This window comes from Equus quagga, unplaced genomic scaffold (assembly GCF_021613505.1).
Source record: "Equus quagga isolate Etosha38 unplaced genomic scaffold, UCLA_HA_Equagga_1.0 HiC_scaffold_4221_RagTag, whole genome shotgun sequence".
Classification (NCBI taxonomy): Eukaryota; Metazoa; Chordata; class Mammalia; order Perissodactyla; family Equidae; genus Equus; species Equus quagga.
In genome coordinates this window covers 1-22,107 of record NW_025793751.1, presented here as the reverse complement: position 1 = coordinate 22,107, position 22,107 = coordinate 1, and the positions used below count along the sequence as shown (strand labels likewise).

The following is a 22,107-nucleotide window of genomic DNA, read 5'->3' as shown; positions in this document are numbered from 1 at the left end:
AAGGTAGTTTTCTGGCCCCAGGGTTTAACAGCCAAAACTTGTGATTTCTTGAAGGGTCGGGACCTGGTGAGGCTGCCACCTCACCAGTGGGTGAGTGGAGGGCTTGATCATGAGGGGAAGGAGCAAGAAGCAGAGTCCAGGGTCCCCTGCGTTGGCAGTGGGGAAAATGTTGATGAGGGCTGTGGGGTTGAGGAGCTCATTGGCAGCAGCTGCTCCTATTTGTATGTCATTACAAGGAAGCATTCCCTCCTTGCTTCTAGCAGAAGTTTAGCCGTGGGGAAAAGAAAGAAGAGAGGAACCAACATTTGTTGAAAACTGCACTGTTTCATAGTCACCCTTTCATTTAAGCCTTATTATCTCCCTGAACAGTTGGCGAGTGTGGCAAAGACTAGCTAGATGCTCACCAAACCTGTCTCCTCAGTGCCCTGGGCACACAGCCTGACCTCATTTCTAAGTGTGATGCCAGCCCTGATATCAGTTCCCTTCCATTAAACCCAGCAGATGTGGAGTTAAAACCAAAGCACTCTTTCCCTCCTTCCTCCCTGGCTCCAGAATCCACTATCCACCATGGAGACACATGGCCAAGGACAGCCCCCTGGATCCCTTATCATCCCCTCCTCCTGCCTCAGACGGCCTCCTGAGGTGAATTCGGGCAGTGAGAAAGCTCCCACCAGCAAGGCCGCTGACTCCCCAGCCCACTACAAGCAGCCATATTCCTCACCAACCTTTAAAACCACTGGACTCCCATCTTTCGGGGAGACGAAATGAAACGAGATGAATTTGAGGGCTCACTCTTGTGTCCTGGCTGATGTCATCTTAAATAAAAACTCTTTCCTTGCCATAAGCCTGGCATTCCAGTTTTTATTCGGCCCCCCTTGTGTGGTGGGTAGGGCACCTATGTCTGTAGGCACTAATAATCGTTCTTTGCAATTCATTGCAGCCATGTAACTGTGATACAGACACTAGTGTGCAAGTGGAAGTGATGTGTGACATTTCTAGGCCTAGCATGAAGCCCAACCACTGGCCACATTCCTCCATCATCTTGTCCTACCTTTGGATGGATTTCTACAAGGCTTATGACCTTGAAAGCCATGTTTAGAAAATGGTGAAGCCAAAGAAAGGGGCCTAGACATGTACATCTCCTCTTGGAGGAGAGCGACCCACAGATTCTCCGTCTTACTTCCCACCACTCACAAGCATTGTTGCAGCCATCATGAGCCCTGTGTCTTTGAACTTGGCTCCATGTAGTTTTGCCTGCCTGGGATGGTCTCTATTCCTACTCTCCCTGAGTGTCTAAGTTATGGGGACTAAAGTCCGGCTCCGGTATCATCTCCTCCGAAAAATCTTCCCTAACACTTCCAGTCTGGCTTTTGTTTCTTTCCTCCATGACCTCTTTTCCTCCAATGTCCTCTCCGCCATTCCTCTCTAATGTCCTTTTATTTACCAGTTTGTCTCCCTTGAAAGATCTGGACCACCAGGGCCTCTAGTTCAATGCCTAGTATACCAAAGGCATTCAAAACAGATTCGCTGAACACCTGAGTGAGTGAATGAATGATCATGGTTCAGAAAATTGCTGTGTCATTGTGAGTAAGCTATCTGGTGATAATAAAGAAAACTTTATGAGGGAGGGTCAAAAGAAGGGGTGTGGTACTCAGATGTGGTTTATAATTGTCACAGTCGAAGAGAAACTGCATTTCAGCTGCTTTCGCTGCTCTGAGGGAAGTCCTGCTACGTCACTGGCTCTTTCTTTGTCCAGTAACATGACCAGCAAGAAAATAATCACAGTGTTTGGAGCCACAGGTAAAAAACTCCTTCCTTTTAAAGTGCATGCTGACTTGGCTTACTTTCCTGCTTCCTGTTTTTACCTTCAGAGCCTGTAAGCATGGGCTGAGCAAAGAGCCCTTGTGAGGAAATGAAGAAAAGTACGCTTTTGCTTGAGTTTCTGCTGTGGTAAAGGGGCGGGGTGACTTGACTTGATTGGTCAGAAATGATCTCAGTGGGACAAGGACAACTGACATTTTCTCTTTCTTGATCATTTGCTGACTTGGTGGTGTAGTTTCCTTTTAACAGCAGCTGTACTCTGGACACCACTCTCCACTCACTCCCTGACAGGCAAAAGGAGCAAGTGTGAGAGCCGGTGGGTATGTAGGGGATATTGACATGGCTCCCCCATTCTCCAGCGATTCTGAAAGGATGGAGTGGGTTAGGGTTAGTAGAATGTGCTGAGGGACTTCTCTCCCGTGGGCAGCTGCCTGAGCCTTTTAAGTGGCATCTCTGCTTCCACTTTGCCTCCCTTGCAATCGTTTTCCAACAGCCAGAGCCATCTTTGCAAACTGTTGATCAAATCAGGCCACTGCTCTTCAACCCATCCTCGTTTCAGCCTCCTGATGATCCATGTGACATTGTCCGATCATGTCATACCACTGCTCGAAACCTTCCAACGCCCACCTTCCCTTCTCACTCCAAGTAAAATGCAGAGTCCAGCTAATGGCCTGCAAGATCTTTCTTGGGCCTCGTCTTCTCCCACTCTCCCTCACTTATTCTGCATGTTCCTCAAACATTAACTGCTGCCTCAACCTAGAATAATCTTCCTGCAGTTACCCACACTGCTTCTCCGTGTCATCATCCAAGCCTCTGCCCAGATGGCGCTCTCTTCATGAGCACTTTCCAGACCTCGAGACTTCAAATTGCAACTTTGCTCCACCCTGGCACTGTTTGGCTGTCCTCCCTCCTTGATTTCTTCCATGACTATCTATCTTACCACTCTAGAACATAAGCCCTATGAGGACAGGGATTTTGTCTGAAAGGAGGCAAGGGCTAAAGCTGGGAGAAGTGAGAAATAAGTTCTCAAAAGCCAGGTATGATACTGACTTTAGCAGGAAAAAAAAGGTAATGGGATGATTGCATAAGGCATTAGAGTGATGGTGAGGATGTTGGTTTTACCCAAAAGAAATGAGAAGCCATTAAGGATTTTGAGCAGAGTAGTGACATGATAAGACTTTGGACTTTGGTGTTAAAGGATTCATTTTAGCTTCTGTTTTGTGAAAAGAGTGTAGGGAACAAGGACTGAAGCCAGGAGACCTTTTAGGAAGCTGTCTCCATAAGCCAGGCAAGATGATGATGGCTTAGACCAGGGAGGTAGCAGTGAGGTGGTGGGTGATGCGGGGTCAGTGAGCCAAGGAGTCAAAAGAAAGATTTCTTGGACTCTCAAGATCTGGCAGTAGTGCTCTTTTATTTAGAGAATAGTGTGGAATAGCATGGGGACAGGACCCATGGGCAGTCAGAGCTGCTGCGTGGGGACAGGGCCCACGGGCAGGAGGAGGTGCTGCTGCCGCCGCTTCTGCTGCAAACATGAGTGGAGTGTAAGGCTAATTTTAAGTCATAGGTATGTGAGCCATCTCTTTACAAGACAAAGGAAAGAATATGAAAAAAAGTTAAAATGGTATCAGTGCAGGTGGGGTCTGGCTATTGGGTGATCCCATGACTTTTAGATAAGAATCAAATCTGATTAAATAAAGGTCAGAAGCCACCATCCTAAATCAGTTACACGAGATTGCCAGACAGTAACCAACTTAAGTTCTTGCCTTTGGCATTGATTAAGAGTTTCCAGAGATAAGGCCATCCCCCCTTCCTCCTGGTGCAGACGGGGAGGCATGGAGATTTCGTTCACAAGTGCAAATGTCTCTCCAAGGGCAAGCAAACTCTGCTCCTCGGAGCCTGCTTCTCATCTGCAGTTTTAAAATTAACCAGCCTAAAATAATCCTCATCAGTGGGGAGTGGTCACATTCTGGGTTTGTCTTAAAGAGAGTCAACAGGGTTCACAAACAGACCAGCTATGAGAGGTGCGGAAAGGAGTAAAGAAGGACTTGATACTGTTCTGGCTTGAGCAGCTGGAAGGATAGAGTTGTGAGCCACTGAAATGGGGAAGACTGTCAGGGGAGAAGGCCAAGGAAGGTTGGGGGCTCCGTTTAGTCTCATTCAACTTGAGTTGCTTTCTAGGTATCTGGGTTAGGCAGTTGGCTAAGAGCCTTGGGAGTCGCTCCTGAAGGAATCAGGTTAGACGTGTCAGAGTTGCAGAAAGTTGATTCCTAGATGGCTAAATGGGTGAGCTGATTACTTTATTGCCCAGTTCTTCTACTTTGTTCAGTAACCTTGAGGCATTGGGTGTGTTTAGGTGTTGGAGATAGAGTTTGCCAGATAGAGCAGATAAAAATACAAGATACCTGGTTAAATTTAACAGGGGCACCTGTTAACCCTTACCTGTATATGTGTTTGCATGTCAGACTCGGAGCAGTCCCTCCAGGGCCTGCCATTCAAACGCTACTCTCCACTTGGAACCACCTGCAAGGGAACTGAGTCCAAGAGGGCACGATCCAGAATAAGTGAGGAGGGTGTGGGACAGCTGAGTATGACAAGAATGGGTGCTTTGGGGGCTGCTTTTTTGAGCTGATAGGTTTATTGGTGTGTCCTGCTAGTTTAGAGGAACAGGGCCAGGATGAAGGAACTCCTCTCCTGGTTTGAGTCTTAGTGAAACACTAACGTGGGAGTGGTTAGGACATCCATCCTGGTTTTGGTCGAGCTCCTCTTATTTTGTCTCACTAGTCCTTGTCATTTGCTTCTCCATCTCACACTGGTCCAACCAGGACTGTTTACCACCAAAGCTGAGAATTGAGAGCACAGAGGTGTCATTCTTTCCATTTCCTTCATTTATTCAGTCAACAAATAGAAACTGCCAATACGCCAGGCACTAGACTGAGAAAATGGTTGGCAAACAGGGATAAAGAGAAACAGCTTCTATCCTCAAGGAGAACCCTGTTTAGTAATAGGGTTATAAGGTAATAATTACAATGGTGAATGTCGTGGGCTGAATTGTGCCCCTCCCCTAGTTCATATGTTGAAGCCCTAATCCCTGTTACCTCTGCGTGTGATAGTATTTGCAGACAGGGCCTTCAAAGAGCAGTTAAGTTAAAGGGAGACCATGAGAGTGGGCCCTAATCTGATCTGACTGGTGTTCTTATAAGAAGAGGAAATTTTGACACCCAGAGAGACAGGAGGGGCTCGCGTGCACAGAGGAAGGAGCACGTGAGGACACAGTGAGATGGTTCTCCATCTGCAGTGCGAGGAAAGAGGACTCAGGAGAAACCAAACACACCAACACCTTGATCTTGGACTTGTAGCCTCCAGAACCATGAGAAAATATATTTTGATTGTTTAAGCCACCAATCTGTGGTATTCTGTCATGGGAGCCCTAGCAAACTACTACAGTCAACAAATATTTTTTATTGAATCTTATTCTTATAGAAGTGGATAAAATAGTTTTAAAAGTCTTGTAGTCCTACAAGGTTTATAAAGAAACCCAGCAGCCCCTACCCACCCCTTTTCACATCTTACTCTTCTGTTCCTACTGGTATTTGTCTCCATGTTTCTGAGTAATGTGATAATATGTTATTTTTTGATTTTTCAATTTCAGACGTTATCCATTGTCTTTAGCCTCTTACATCCCCAGCCCCAAGGACATATTTCCTTTTCCTTACCCTCCCCGTGTACTTTATAACAATTTTGTTTTCCGTATGGACGATAGACTAATACGGGCCCTTATTATTACCATGTAATTATTGTTCATGCTAGAGTCACGTAGTGTGCACTTTCTTTCCTTACATAATTTCTTGTTTTCCCTGCCATTAATTTTGTATTTGCTTAGTTTTCTTTGTACCTATCACTCATTTTTCTCTAATGTCTCCCACAAAGCTAGACAATTTCTCTCAAAATGAGCAAACACATCAATGAATCTGTTGGTTCTGTTTTTTCTCCTCATGTAGACTTCCCTCCTGGAGTGCTCCCTTTTTCTATTTCAGTCCTCCTCAGACTTCTCTTCACCATCATTCTAATAATTCTGTTCGCCTTTCTCCTGGGTTTGGTTTCTATTTCCTGGGTTCTTCTTGCTTGCTTTACATTCTCATTTTGCTCGAGCGCATCCTCCAGTAGCTTACAGAGAAAGAGTGCATGGAAGTCCAATTTTTGAGACACTGAGTGTCTGAAAATGTCTTTATGTAGAGTTGTTAGAATTAATTGCTCGTTTGGCTAGGTTTCAAATTCTAAATAGAAATTAATTTCCCCTCAAATGGCATTACTCTGTTGCTTCCAATGTTAGAAAGAAATCGGGTGCTATTTTTATTCCCCACCTTTGAATTGACCGTCTCTGCTCCCAGAAGTTTTTAAGCTCTTCTTATCCCCAATGTTTAAATTTTACAATGATGTACATAAACGGGACTTTATTTATCCATTGTGCTGGACACTGAGTGGCCCCTCTGTATGGAAGCTCAGTCCATATCCTTGGACCGTGGGAAATTATTATCTTCTTTGATAATTTCCATACCCTCATTTTCTCTATTATCTCATCCTGGAATTCCCCAGGCTTGATTCTCCATTTACTCTCTCTTATTTTCTTCTTCTTTGTTTTTACCCTTCAAATGGTAGGAGATTTCTCCAACTTTTTCTATTGGGAATTTATTTCTGAGACAATAATTTAAATTTTGAGAACTTCTTCTTGTCTCTGAATGCTCCTTCTCTCATGGCTGCTCCCTTTTTATTGGTATAGGATGCAGATGTAGTGTTCTGAATGTAAAATCTTTTCCTATCTGACCACATCGATTCTTTTAAATTTTTCTCGTGATCCCTGCATTTTTTCTGTTTCCTTTTATCACTTTGTTTATTCTGGTTTTGCCTTTCATTCTGGAGGCTTTCCTCAAACCACTGGTGAACTTAGGCCATCTGTTCATATTTACTAGCAGAGCTTTGTGTGCAAAGTCAGAGCTCATTGAACGGCAGAAAGATAGAGTTATCAGTGGTGTCTCAGTTGGGTGCCACAAGAGAGAAGTGCCACACTCTTTCAGAGAAGTTGAGGAGATTTCATAAAGATGGACGGAGAAGAGAGCAATAAAGAATAAGTAAGCAACAGGAGGAAGGAGCAAAGGGCAAGACAGATGAGCGGAATCTGGGGAGAGTAGCAACGTGCAGAGGGTGGCCTGTCCTCCTGCCTCGGGTCTCCTGCTGATGCCTCCCTTTGGCCAAACCCAACCTTAGGGCAAGAAGGCCCATTGATGGAGTCCATACAGGTCAGCCTCCGAGGGTTGACTAAGAAGGATGGATAAGGTGAGGTAGTTCTGAAGGCACACACACAAAATATTCAGGACAGGTATCCAACCAATTTGATGGAGGATCTCAAATGTCAGTAACCCAGCACAGTACCAGGCACATATCACAGGGTATTCAGTAAATATTTATAGAGCGGATAAGTTGGTCAAGCAATGATCATATTATAAATGGCTTTCTATGCTATGAAAGGAATCTTCTGTGAGTTTTCAACGTTTTAAAAAAATATAGCATATGAACCTCTTTTGAAAATAAAACTGTACGAAGAACCTCGAAATAATATCTATAACCAAATAAGATTAGAATGCCCCTATGAATCCAGGGTAGAACGTCTGGTGCCGTGCTCACTTGGCTCCCTTGTTGCCTTCAGTCTCTCCCATTCTTTCTCTCCACATGGATTCTGCAAAGGTACCTCTGAAGAGGCTGTGAGAAACCTAGTTTGAAAGCCACTGTTGCAAGCCGTGGGGATACCTCCTGAAGTGGTTACTCCAGCAGCTCTCCTCTGAATAACGGGATTTCCCGACCAACTTCTTTCAGTGAACATTGTTCTGATCCTTCCTGTATTTGTTCTTCTCCAATCCTGTAGGAGCTCAGGGTGGCTCTGTGGCCAGGGCCATTTTGGAGAGCAAAAAGTTTGCCGTGAGAGCACTGACCTGAGATGTGACTAAACCAAAGGCGCAGGCGCTCTGGGACCTGGGCATCGAGTGCTCAAAAGGGACCTAGATGATGAAGCATCCGTGGAAGCGGCCTTGAAGGGTACCTATGGGGCCTTCCTGGTGACCAACTTCTGGGAGCATTTCAGCAAAGAAAAGGAAGTATGTCAGGTGAGAACCACCTTTGAGCCCTTCCTCTCACCCTGCCTGGCTACTCTGTCCTTCCTGGAAGGGGCTCGGCTTCAGTCTGGGCGAAAATATAAGCCTCACTCCACAGCATCTGTCGAGGATTTATGAAGTGTATGGACTTGCACTTGTTAGAGGTGTCTTTGATTGTGAAGTCAGTGTTATGTGGCACTTGTCCCAATCTCAAGACCCTGGATATTTGAGGTGATCGTGTAATGGAGCCAGTGATTAGATTCTCTGATTCTGACCATTTGTTTATAGATGACATATGAGAGGGGGCAGCAAGCACACCCCACCAATCAAGGTTATTGTGAGAGAGAAACGGGAAGAAGAAAAATGTAGTGAGTGTATGTACATTCTGACAGAGAATTTTGGGATGAATTAGTAATGGGTACATAGAAAAGAACTAAACAGACAAGCAAATAAACCCACAATGATTAACTCCAGGGAAAAGGACAGTTTGTAGAAAAAGTAAAAGTAACCATAGAATGTCACGTGGCTCAGCTTCAGCTGTGTGTAAGCGCTCATTGTTGATCTAGCCCAAAGGTATGATGTTGGGAAGATGGAAAAAAGAGAACGGTGTAGACGTGTGATGGTGATGGCGGTGGTGGGCTCTGTGTGTGTGAGAGTCAGAGAGAGAGAAGGAGAAATTGAGAGAGAGTGCTAAAGATGAGGGCTCATCGTTCATAGTAGGAATGCGGTAGATGCTATCTTCAACGGAAACAATCAAGAATTATCAGTGGAAACATGTTCTTTAGAAATAAAGCAGCAGGTAAAAGAGATGAAAGTGATCTCTGGAGAGCAGTTATTGCACGGGGCCCAGGGACCTTCTTTGTCATTATAAGATTGACTTCTTTCCTCCAGGACGCTACTATTTGAAAATCAAGTATATGTATAAATTAGGCAAAACATGCAGATTAAATTTACCAAATGTAATGGATGGGATCAGCCTCTAGCAGAAATGGCACCATTCACAAAATTAGGAGCAGGATTGAACTGTTTCAGGAATGTCTGTTAAATTAATTATATCGCTTACAGCTGGTTTTTTAGTGAGAGACTGGAAGGGCTTATTTTAGGAACTCTGGTTCTAATTCTGATATTCACTCACTCTGAAACCTACGGGTCCAAGTCATTTCTCGGCGTCACTTTCTGTATCTACTAAACCAGATTAATTTAGGTCTTCTCTGCCTGGTACATGAGATTTGTAAGGAAAAGAAAGAAGGAAACAGTGAAAAGAAAGAAGAAAGGAAAGAGAGAGAGAGAGAGATGAAGGTGCTGTTCGAAATTTAGAACTAAAAACACAAAAAGAATATATGTATATATATGTGAGTTTGTGTGTATATATAATATATTACACATATATGTATATGGAGGGTATGTATATATCTCTCCATTATGCCCTCAATATCCCAATGGTGTCCAGATATGGTCCATTATCAGAAAACATTACTATATACTTCTTTCTCAGGTATCCCTGAGCCTCATATATATATAAACGTGGCAGTTGATCACAAGGATACTGATAGCCTGGAGGAAGGAGCAAATGTCCCTGACTGTTCCCACCAGGCTGCCTCTCAGCTGCTGATGCGGTTCAGCATTTTGACGTAGTGGAGCCTCTGCTCACTCACACTTGTGGGCTCTCCTAGGATAACTTGAATATATTTTGATGCTGCAAGAGCTCCCTCTCCAAGGAGGACAATAAGAGAAGGAGGGTGTGGAGAGGCCCCAAGCACCTGCCCTCTAGTCTATATGCAAATCCAGCCGTCCATATAAAGAATTTGCCTTCGTCCCTTAGGGAAAGCTGGTGGCAGATGCTGCCAAGCGCCTGGGTGTGAAGCACGTGGTCCCTGGAGAACGTGAAGCGCCTGAGCGGTGGCAAGCTGGAGGTGCCGCACTTTGATGCAAAGGGAGAGGTGGAGGAGTATTTCTGGTCCATTGGTGTTCCCATGACCAGCGTCCGCGTGGCAGCTTACTTTGAAAGCTTCCTCACCACGTGGAAGCCCGTGAAAGCCTCTGACGGAGATTACTACACCTTGGGTAAATGGAAGTTTGCCATGAGAGTTAACCAGACACCTGCTGTCCTGCCTTCCCCTCCTCCCCCTTTCCCTCCCTGCTCTCTTCGGTGGACACTATCATATCACGGGGTTTGGGCCTGGAAACAGAAAGGGTTACATTTCCAGTCTTAATGTACTGACAGCTCTTTATATCAGTACAGTAGTTAGCTATGTGACCTCAAGCCTCAGTTTCCTTATGTCTGATCAGAAAGTTGGACAAGATGACTTTCAGTTCTAGCTGACCTATCTGACCTTTGAGGCAACAGGGAAAACATTCTGCTCTTGATGTGGGTCCCATGGTCGGAATCCCTAGAGGGTCCCTGACTCCCAGGGACAGGTTCCCAGCCTGCTTGCCTTCCATTGTTCTGGTTAGAAGACGTTAGTTTTAACAAAGACTCCCGGTAATTCCCATGCTGCCAGTCCAGCGGCCGGCACTCCCCTACCCTTTGGGGACATTTTCTTTGCCCAGAGTCTGAGGCGACTCTGTGCAGTGGAGGCATTATGGGAGTATCATTGGCAGCAATTCAGTCCTTCTTCCTTGGCACATAATTAAGACTCATCCAGGGGATAAGTAGTGGCAGTCAAAGTGGATCTGAGCTAGAGCCCAGAGCACGTGCCATCCCTCACGGATGCCTTGGGTAATGGTTCAACAAATGACCAGATACATGTGTGAATGGGATCCATCTCTTGAACCCTCTTTCTTCCTGTGCTTCTGCCAGGTTTCAGAAGCTGGCTCACCTGACATTTCCCAGGCCTTGAGCTAGGACATAGTAATCTGAGGACTAGATTGGCCTTGGATGAAGAGGTGGTGCCTTAACGTTCTGCTGGGACCCAGTCCCAGTTGGGGCCCCATAGTCTGTGAAACTCGGCTTTAGGTATCCCTGAGCCTCATCTTCCACTACAGGAATAGCTCACATTTACAGAGCTCTTACTGGGTGCCCAGCACTGTGTTAATTGCCTCCAGTTTACAGATGAGGAAAGTGAGGGACAGATAAACTTTCCCAAGATCAGTAAAAAGGCAGACCCGCGACTTGAACCCAGACCGTCTGTCCCCAGAGCCACATTCTTTACCACTGTCCCATAGCTCCTTTAAACTCAGTCCAAGAAGCTCAACCCTCAAATAAAAACAAACCTCAAAGTCAGAACACACTTGACTCTGGGTTCTTCCAAATGTTCAACTGCTTTACACACATAAAATACAAGTATAATGTAATGTGAGGAATGAGCAGACATTTTGCCTAACAAGAAATTCAGGCAGGAAACTAATTTTGCTACAAAAGACAGAATGATATTTAGTCCCTGGCTGCTAAGCCTGAAGTCACTCTAATACTGGATGGCAATTCAGAGCCCTTGATTCTTGTCCTGGCCTGTTGCTTTCTAGCTGTGAGGCACTGGGTGAGTCAGAAGACTTAGTTTCTTCATGTACAAACTTAATGCTGGGGCTAGATCATGTCCACACTGCATTCAAGCCCCAGGATTCGGGCATTCTGGGCATCTATGAGAGGCCATGTCACACTGTAGGAGGCTCACAGGCTCGGGAGTGATGGATGAGGGCTTGGACCCATTTCTGCTGCTTGCTGGCTGAGTAACCTCGGAAAGCACCTGATATTCCTATGTCTCAAGGCTGTTTTGAGGATTAAACCAGACAATGTGTTTGTTGGTCTATTCATTGATTCAGTCAATATTTGAGGGACTGTTATGTGCCAGTCACTTACTGGGGAATCAGTAATAAACAGCTCAAAACAGACAAAGCTCTGCCCTCAAGAAGCTCATATTCTGGTGGAGGAGATAGATAATAGACAAAGAGATAAGGAAAAACCTTGTATGTTAGAAGGTGATGAGCGCTATAGAAAACAGGGCAAAGTGAGGGAAACAAGGAGTGCCAGCAGTGAGGAGGTGGGGTGTGAAACTACAACAAGGCAATCGGGGGCCTCTTGGAGAAGGTGACATCCGAGCACCTTCTGATGGAGGTCGGTAGTGGGCTTTGTGGGTAATGAGGGGAAGAGAGTTTTGGGCAGAGAGAACAGCCAATGTGTCAGGAAGAGAGCAAGTTGGGTGGGAGGAGAAGTAACAGGTGAGGGCAGAGCTAACAGAGGGCCTGGTCCTCTGAGCCACTGGCTTTTTCTGTCAGAGACACAGAGAACCGTTGGGGAATATGGGCAGATGTGACATGAGCTGCCTTTAGTTTTTACAGAATCACTCTGACTTCTGTGTTGAAAACAGACTATAGAAGGGCAAGAGTGGAAACAAGGAGACCAATCTTGCAATAATACAAGTCAAAGATGATGGTGGCTCGGACTAGGGTGGTAGCAGTGCAGTTGTTGAGAAATGGTCAGATTCTGGACACAGTGTGAATAGTGCTTCAGGGAAGATAGAATACGGAGGGTGAGAGAGGTATCATGGTGCCTCCAAGATTGTTGACTTGGGAAACTGGAGTGACAGAGTTGCCGTAACTAAGATGGGAAAATATGTTGGGGGAACAGGTTGAGGGTGGGGTATAGGAATTCATTTTGGGGTGCATTGAGTTTAAAATGTCTATTGAATGGTCAAGCAAGAATGTTGAGTAGGCAACTAGACATATGAGTCTGGAATTCAGCAGAGATGTCTGGGTTGGAGAGACGATTAATCATACTTGGCACAGAGAGATGCTTAGTAAATAGCTGCTCTTTCTTTCTGTTTTGTTTTTAAATCAAAACATGGGCATTATGGTGTTTTCTCAAACAAAATTTTACAACTGTGCAAAGACTGTGGCCACTCAGTGGTACATTGTGTTCCCATCCCTTTCATTTAAGTAGTTGATTAGTTCAGGATTGGTGGGACCTACTGGTATGTGATGTAATTAATAATTTTTATCTTTTTTTTTTTAACTAGCAATACCCATGGGGGACGTCCCGATGGATGGGATCTCTGTTGCTGATGTTGGAGCAGTCATCTGTAGCATTTTTAATTCTCCAGAGGAGTTTGTTGGCAAGGCCGTGGGTCTCAGTGCAGAAGCACTAACCATACAGCAGTATGCTGATGTTTTGTCCAAGGTTTTGGGGAAAGATATCCGAGATGCAAAGGTGAGTTCTTAGGAGACATAAGTGTGATCACAAGAGGCCACTTAGAGTCACATCCCACTAATGTACAAATTCTGGCAGACTTTAGACATATTGAGGCAGGGTTGAGCTTAGGCTCAGAAGACATTGAAGAAGATTCCAATTCTACAAATCTATCTGCATCTGTGAGTGCATCTGAATCGCACCCTTATGGTTTTATTTCTTTGGCTTCATGTTAATCAGCTTGTTAAGGTAAATTTACTTTTGGGTGGAAAGAAGTTAGAATCAGGCGCCAGCCCAGTGGCATAGTGGTAAAGTTTGTGTGCTCCTTTGGTGGCCCAGAGTTTGCCAGATTGGATCCTGGGCATGGACTTACACATCACTCATCAAGCCATTCTGTGACAGCATCCCACATAGAAGAACCAGAAGGACTTACAACTATGTACTGGGACTTTGGGGAGGAAAAAACTTTAAAAAAGAACTTTAGAATCTGAAGACCGAGGTACAATGTTTTCATATACACCATCCCAACTCTCCTCTCATGAGCACTCATTGCTGCTCACTCCAGTCAGCCAGAGCTCCCTGGGGGTGGGCAAGGCGCTCACCCACTCTGAACTTCAGCCTCCTCACTTGTAAAGTGGGACGATAGCATCTACCATGGGCTGTTCTTGTGAAAATTAGAATACAGTTAGAGGTCTTAGCATAGTTTTTGGCATGTGATATATATCAGGAATCTATTACATACCTAGCGCTATCTTTGCGGAGTGTACAACAGAGTTGAGGAGAAAGTGTTAATGCACACAGAGATCAGTACAACCCAGCACACTGTAGGTGCTTAATTGTGTTGTCTACACTGCTATAGGTGACCAGAGAAGGGTAGGAGAAGGCTTCATGAAAGAAGCAGCCTTGAGGTGTTTCTTGAGGGTGGGCAGGACTGTGTATAGGTAGAGAGAGTGAGGGGGCTGGCCTAGCTGAATTCTGGAATCAACATGAATGAACCAGAGGCAGTCTGGGGAAGCAAGCAAACCCTGGTCCTGCTCTTATCTATCTGTGGAATCTTGGCAGGTGACTTAAGCTCTCCAGCCTCAGTTTATTCATGTTAAAAAAGATTATTATACCCCTCATAGGGCTGTCGTGAGGATGAAATGAGATATATATGGGAGGTGCCTGGCACTGGGTTTAGGACACAGTAAGCCCTCGATTACTGAACAGGCTGGAATGGCCTGGACTAGAGTGTGGCTAGGACAGACCTTTTAGAGAGAAGCGCAAGGAGCTGATGAGATTGAGCACTAGCAGCCATCTCTCCAAGCAAGTGTTGATAAGAGGAAGGAGAAAGAGGACAGGGTTTCTGAGAAGGAAGGTTTGTGTGGCCTCACAGAGACAGCATCAGGGCTGAAAGGAGGACCTGTCCCTTCTCTCCAACTGGCAGGCAGTAAGTAATACAGCTCTGCCTTTCCTGTCTGCCGTGGTCCCATCTGTGAAATGAGGGTGTTCTTTGGATGATTTCCAAGGTCCCACCTAGTCCTAACATCTCTCCAGAGGAGAGGTGCCTTCTTCCTACAGGGTTCAAGCCTGCTTTTATAAATCAAGATTTATTGGAACTCAGCCACGCCACTGTTTATGTCTTGTCTGTGGCTGTTTTCACGGTACAATGATGGAATTGAGTAGTTGTGACAGAGACCACTCTATGGCCTGCAAAGCCTAAAATATTTGTATCTAGCTTTTTAAGAAAAAGTTTATCAACCCCTGTTCTAAAGTGTTTCCAAGAGTCAGGGATAGAAGGTGGTTTTTCTTTTCGTCTGTAAGTGTTGGTCCAGTGAGTCGTGAGGGGCTTCTGGATTCCCCAATCAGCCTCAGGCCGTGGAGCTGTGCGGAGGCTAAGAGGTCTTTTTTTTGAAAACTATTATAGGGGTCAATCCCACCACAAAACCACACCTGAGGGTCTCACTGAAAACCACACAAAATTTCATGGAGAAAAGAGGTTACTCCTAAACCCAAGAAGGCAGCCCCCCACTCAGAAGATGGACTTAGGAGAAGCTCGGCAAAGTCACTGGCACCTGGCTGCAAATTTACTTCTCAGAGATTGACTCCTCTCCCAGGGCACTTGCATTTGGGTCTTACATTCGTTTTGTCTTGTGGGGTTTGAACTCTGTAAGAAAGAAGGGGAGAAGGGTGAGGGAGTGGGGGCATGTGGTGTGTGTGAGTTCATCTCAGAGGACCGGGTGGACATTGTTTCACATGGCTCAGGACCTTCCCAGCATCTCTCAATCACATACCTGGTCCCTGACTATCCTTAATTGTTTCACAATGCAGCAGCAACTTCTTTGGCGTCAAACGTTCTAGGGCATTAGACGCTGGGAGTTCTACAGAATGGTTAGTGCTGTTCTTGGTAGCTAGTCTGAGTTGAAAGGACGCTGCCCCTCGTCTAGAGGGGAAAAACTCTGAAGCAAATGCTACTCTGGGGAAGGAAGCAAGAGGCCACAAGGTGGCGCTCCAGCCTTGACGGTCTGCCTCCCCCATCTGGTGAGAAGGAGGCTGTTTGTTAATTCAGTGACGGCACGCGCCCCAGAACGAACTCCCAGCAGGAACCCCGGTCTGGCTGAAACTGTCTGTCCAGCCCCAAAAGGAACACGGTTCTCTCAAAGAGTGAGACCCAACAGAACCAATCTCTTTCCTTCAAAATTCTGCAGAATAGAATCCCTGTGTTTCCTGAGGGATACCAGTTATCAGAGGACAGGATGGGAGAGAGATTCAAGGAGACAGACATTTTAGAAGTCACCCTCCATCCTCTCGTAGGTCTTGGATTTCCAGCCGCACTTGAATTTAAAATTGTTTTCTAATTTCAAAAATCACAAATGCTCATTGTAGAAAACTCAGACAAGTATAAAAAAAGAACATAAAAATCACGTAGTTCAATCCATCAGAGACAGCAACTGTTAAGATTTGGCAGTTTCTTCTTGTCTTTTTCCAGTACACATTTTTTTAAGTAAAATTAAAATAACACTCTATGTAGCTTTTTGTATCTGGCTTTTTCACTTTACATTTATCGTGAGCACTTTCTATTTTGTTAAATTTCTTCACGAACATTAATTTTAATATGACATAGTATTCTTAGAGTAGATGTACCACAATTTTTGTTACCATTCCAGTTTTTGGACATGTAGGTTGTTCTTGACTTTTTATTATTATAAATGGCGTATGATAACCATTGTTTTATATAAGTTGTTTGTGTCTGTCACATTTTTCTAAGGCCAAGTGGAAAAGGGAGGTTAGAGTTTATCTCTGGGGGCTAAAGACAGATTATACTGGATCCGATAGCTAGAAATTGTCTTTGCTCATGGAGGCGGTGGAACTATTGATCTAGTTTTTGTCAGAGGGACTCAAGGGGTGGCTTTTGTGGAAGGTGCCAGAAGGTAGGTCAGTAGGTGTGTGACGGGTAGTGTTTGTTTGGATCTGGTCCTGGCTGAGACTGCGATGGTTGAAGTCAAGATGCCCATTTCTAATCAAGGAGGGAAGTGATGATGGAAGGGACGTTGGCCAGGAGGGAAGGATAGAGAGACCTGTCAGAATGGGGGAACCTTGATAGCTCGTGGAGGCTGGATGGGAAGAATGTCTCAGAGGGCTGCTGAGGGAGTCCCATGAGGAAACGTATGTAAAAGCTGGTCAGATGAAGGGGGCACAGGTCCATAGTACCTTATCCATGAGGCTTGGGGCCAGAAACCACCCAGCTTCCAGAATCGTTCAGCTTTGGATTGGTTCTGGCTACATGTGGTGGGTAACGTCCCAACAGGGGCTGGGGCAGGAACCTGTAATCAAACACATCAATCTCTCTGTGGAAAATGGATGCCTATTTCCACTAGCTGGGATAATTAAAGACCACAACTAGCTTCACATGAGTTCAGACCAGACTTTTTTCCATTAAGCTAGTTCTGACACATCAGTTTGCTGCCAAATTGCTTATGGAAAAATCAGAGTTCCTTAGGTTTTGGAGTTAGGCTAAAGAATTGTGGACCTGTGTCATCATTAAGGTGAATAATTTCTTTTCACATTTTTTTGAATGAGGGCTCTAACATTTCCTGTGTTTTCACTTGTTCTTAAAAGATGACTCAGGAAGCGTATGAGAAGCTGGGAATTCCTGCAGCAGAGGAAATTGCCAACATGTGTCGTTTCTATCAAACGAGGCCAGACCATGATGTCAAGCTCACCCGCCGACTAAACCCCAAGGTCAAAAGCTTCAGCCAGTTTATCTCAGAGAAGAAGGCGGCCTTCAAGGGCATTTAAGCTGTTCGAACAGGCCCCTGACCACATAACCTCCTTCCCCCCTGATCCTTGTCCTCTTTTCAGCACAACCTCTATGTTCACAGAACAGATATGTTCAAATGTAATAGTTTGCGACACCAGAGCCTTCCCGGCAATTGTCTCTTCAGTAGCAAGCACTGTGGTGGTGACATGACACACATGTCACTTTCCAGCTAGAGATGAGGGTGGGGCACCTGTTTAAGTGAGAAGCCCCAAACCTATCACCTTTCATAGCTCTCTCTCCCCAGAAGCCAACCTCAGAAAGCTCTGGCCCGAGGAACTTGGAGCTTCCTCCCTCACATGGATAGGGGGCCACTCAGCTGCGAAAGTGACCTTGAGCCCTGGCTCGGAAACTCCACTAGGCAGCTCCAGTGTCCTCGGGTGCATTGCCACATTCTCAGGGAACTATTCTGTAATTTCAATTCCTTACAACAAAAATCTTTGGAGAGGACTTTGTGGTGTTCAATGAACCAGCACAAGTATTGGAAACTCTAAAGTCAGTTTGGCTTCAAGGTTGGAAGTTTGTTCTCTGCTTCGTTCATTCCATCATCAGTTGACTCATCACTCAGTTATTCATCAAGCCTTCATTTATCCACTCCACAAACTTGGTCTTTAGCACCAGCACCAATGATGCATTTGTGGACTTCTCTCCCCTCCTGTTTTCTTGCTGGAGTGGTCCACTCTCCAAAGGCTGCCATGGCTCATTACAGATTGTGGTTGGGTCTGTGTCATGTCAGGGCAAGAGGGCCATGTAACCATGTAGCTACAAGTGAAACCCAGAGGCTCTGCAGTGGCTGAAGGCCAGGTGCTGAGGCAAGGGTTGGCTAAAGGTGGAGAAGTGGAAAGAGGAGGGGACTGGAGGGCCCCATCGTCCCTTTCTTCGTGTGTCTCTGGCTCAGCAGTTTCCACACCGTGTTGTAATTGTCTGACTTACTGTGCTCCTCTTAGCTGTGAGAGACTTGCACTACTCTGTATCCTGGTGCCTGGTCCCTGATAGGTGATTAATAAATGTTGATTGACTAAATGAGTGAGTGGAGTTAATTGATCACATCATTATAGGAAAAGGGGAATAAACAGGTGCATAGGTTGGAGAGTGGTAAGAACCAGCCACTGATACCTGAAGGGTGAGAGGTTGTCCACCTCTCAGACAGGAGGTGAGCCCCACTGCTCTGAGGCAGGCAGTGTATAGCGCTGGGAGCAGAAGAGCAAGGAGGGGATGGTGGTGCCAGTGTGAGGGGACAAAGTGGCCTAGGATCTTCCTCATAGGAGGAACCTTGGCAATTCCAAACATAGCCTTTTTGGTCTCTTAAGACATCCAGGTAAGTCTTTGTTGAATGAATGAGGTTGAAGTTATTGCAGACAAATGCTGATTCTTGGAGAAATCACAGCCACAGCGCATTTGAGGACCACTCTCCTCTTCACAGTGCTCTCTCCTCATCCGCTGAGCAGTCAACTCGATGCAGCTCCAGTTCTCAACTGTGAGAGACAAGTCTGGATAATTTGTAAAAAGGGAAAAGAAAACCAAAACTCTAAACTGAAAATAAGTGGTTTATTACTCATCCAAGCAGACCAGGCAGGAAGAATGGCTGCCTTTTCCTAAATAAACCTCAGCATCCATGAACTGGAGAGTGTCTGCAGGCCAGCAGGTCCCCTGACCCCTTGTGTGTTCACTGGGGTGCCAGGTTGGTTCTTTCAGCCTTTGGGTAAGGCTGGGGTAGCTCTGTGCCAGCCCCGCCATTGTTCCTGGACAGCATGAGGAACCCCTTCTGGATTTAGAAGCAAACTCTACAGTGGCCGATCTGAAATGAGACTGTGCCTTTTAGGGGCCTGGTTTGCATCCCCATCTCACACAACCAACGACACGAACGACTGTGAAAGTAAGTCTCAAACACTTAGTTACTTGTTGACAGTGGGCAAGGGACGCCACCCCCAGCTTCTCCTCTCCCGCCAACCGTCTCCCAGCTGAGGGAGAGAAATCTTCCCTCGGGAGTTGCTCAGAGGTGAGAGAAGCCCAGAAGGTTGAAATGGGGCTGCACACCCTGCAGTGAAGAAGCCACCCTCTGCCATCTTGGGGATGGGTTGGGGGTGATGGAACAGAAATGATGCAGAAGGAGACATCTCTCTGTGATTCTAGAAATGTTCTTAGAAACCCAAGGTATGAAGTCTGATAATGCCGGATGTGAGTCCTGCCTCTGCCAATGACTAGTTGTGTGAATTTGGCCAAGTCTCTCGACTCCTCTGGGCTTCAGATTCCCCATCCTCATAAGGGGCTGCTGGGCGGACTAAAGGATTGAAAGTGTGAGAAGCACTTTGGACGATCTTTGGCTGATAGTAGGTGCTCAATAAACAGTAGCCGTAGTTATTACTGAGAGTAATTCCTGCCCTGGCTCCTTCATACAGCACCCCGAGGTCTGAGTTGCCCACGGGCTGTTCCCAGTCCCCCTCTGACCTGCCCCTGACTAGTGGGACTGTGGGTTCATCGTGCCTTGAAGGCCCTTTGTCAGGGGCTCCTCTCGGCCCAGCTCCCTTAGCCGCCACTAGATGGCAGGATGAGTCTGGCATCAGAAAGTGTTGCTCCAAACCTTGTCCCAAGTGGGTTTCTCCAGCGGCTTTCTTTGGGAAGGAGGCTCCAGGACAGATAGATGGTGTGTATTACAGCCCTTCCGTCTGTCTCTTTCAGGCTCTGTTTGTCACCCTCCAAGGTCTTTTCAACAGACAGGTGCTGGGCACCTTCCCTGGTCCTTGCCCTGTGGGATTAAGATCCTTCTCTGTCCCCAATTTGGGATGAAGGAAAGGAAGGGAATAGCCAAGGTTTTATCCAAAGGCTCCAGCGCCGGCCCGACCCCCCGTAAGGAGAGCCCCGGGCGCCCCAGGGGCGCAGAGCGCTGCTCTCCAGCCCGGAGCAAGGGGCCGAGCCGGGGTGCGCGCTGCCGCAGCTGACCGCTCCACAGCATCCTCTCCCACCAGGGGACCCTTCCAGCTCTGAAGTCCCACCACGACTGCACTAGGGGCAGAGACAATTCCCCAAAGGAAGTGGGGGCCCTGTGAGGAAAAGGCAGTGCCTGCTGGGCAGCCCCGAAACAAGCACCGTGCCCTCTGCAGAGCGGCTGTTCCCGGGCGGAAGTGAAGGGCGGGCACTCAGAGCAGGAGTTTAAAAACGCCCCAGAGCGTGAGTTGTTACAGCATTTCTGAAGAGCCGCTCAGCTGACTGTGGCGAGAGGATTAAGAATGTGCACACCGTTTGACTTGGCCATACTCCTTCTAGGAAGCTATTGCAAGTAAATAAACAAATATAAATTAGAACAAAAATTCCAGGATTTCATATGGAAGTGTTGTTTATGAGAGTAAAAAATGGAAATAAGCTAAATGTCCCGCATTAAAGGAATGGATAGTTAAATCATTGAATAGTTTTAAAATTCCCTTAAATTTTAAGTTCTTTAAAACCAGCGTTTGTAAAGAATTTTTACTGAAAAGAGCTTATTGCGTTTTGAGGGAAAATGTTGGCTATAAAATAACATTGTATTTAGGTTAATCCCAACTGTAAGGTATATATGTATATAGTAACATATTGGGAGGAAAAACACCAAAATGTTAATAGTAGTTTTCATTGAATTTAGAGAATTTGATTAATCTCTATTTTCTGCTTTTAAATTCCCCCTTCCCCCCAAATAAAAATATGTAACTTTTATATTGAAATTTTATGTGAAACAAGTTATTTTAGAAGTGTAATACCTATCATCGATTGTTCTAATTCTTCCTTATATTACGGTCAATATACTAACTGTTATTTATGAGTCTTTACTATGTACCAGCCACTGTGCTAGGAGCTGTATATCCGTACTTTCGCTCAATCCTTGTACCCACACTCTAGTAAGATTATCTCCTCATTTTACAGATAAAGGAACATATTCAAAGAGTTTCTGTAATTTGTCTGAAGTCACACAGCGCCAGGGTTTAAATTCGAGTCCCGGTGTCTCTAAAGTCCATGAGCTTTCCACCAGGTCAGAAGTGGGATCAGTGCAGTTCTCAAGTTATGAAAGGACTGGTCATCCAATTCATTCAGAATTCAGTTGTTTGGAATTTGGGACACGTTTTCTCTTAGAAACACTGTGGAAATTCTAACCTGCAACACTGTCTAAAGATCAACCTGCCCAAAGCTGGTGAAACCACATCGGCTGCTATGCTGGGAAACCGCAGCTTTCAATTAAATGTTTCTTGCTAACCCTTTCTCCCAGATGCACACACAAGAGAATAATGAAACTAATTCAGGGGTGAGGACAAGGCAGTGCGTGGGGAAGTCATGAGGGGGCTTATCCCCAAAGCCCTGTTGGGTACAGAAAGAGAAAGCGGAGCCGTGGTGTGCCTCGGGGTACAGGCAGAAGCCATGAGGCCTGAGTGGCTGACTAGGAGGGATACGTCCAAGATAGGGGTGGTGGGGCGGAGTGTGGAAGCCCTGCATGGAAACCCAGGGAGCCCCCAGGAGGTCTTGGGGGTGTCCAGTCCAAAGGTTTCCAGAGCCAGGCAGGTACATGAATGAAGCAGGCCGGATGTGACCCAATAGGGCATGGTGGGGACTGTGGCGATGAGGGAGTATGTGACCCACCTACGGGCATTGAAAGTAAATGTTAACAGAAACACAGTGACAACCAAACATAGCTTGCCTCAGCTGTTCCTAAAAAAGGTAGTTTTCTGGCCCCAGGGTTTAACAGCCAAAACTTGTGATTT

At 45.9% G+C, this 22,107-nt stretch overlaps 1 protein-coding gene across 1 annotated transcript; it reads left to right on the top strand.

The window, feature by feature from the left end:
* Positions 1 to 9,786: 9,786 nt before the first annotated feature.
* LOC124232277 (nmrA-like family domain-containing protein 1) lies at positions 9,787 to 18,369 on the top strand (the record flags this gene model as incomplete). The annotated part of the gene is given in 4 exon segments (XM_046649239.1): positions 9,787 to 9,836; positions 9,838 to 10,028; positions 12,917 to 13,107; positions 17,185 to 18,369. Coding segments are annotated over 4 exon segments (612 nt in total), but the record flags the coding sequence as incomplete, so codon positions are not given.
* Positions 18,370 to 22,107: the final 3,738 nt, after the last annotated feature.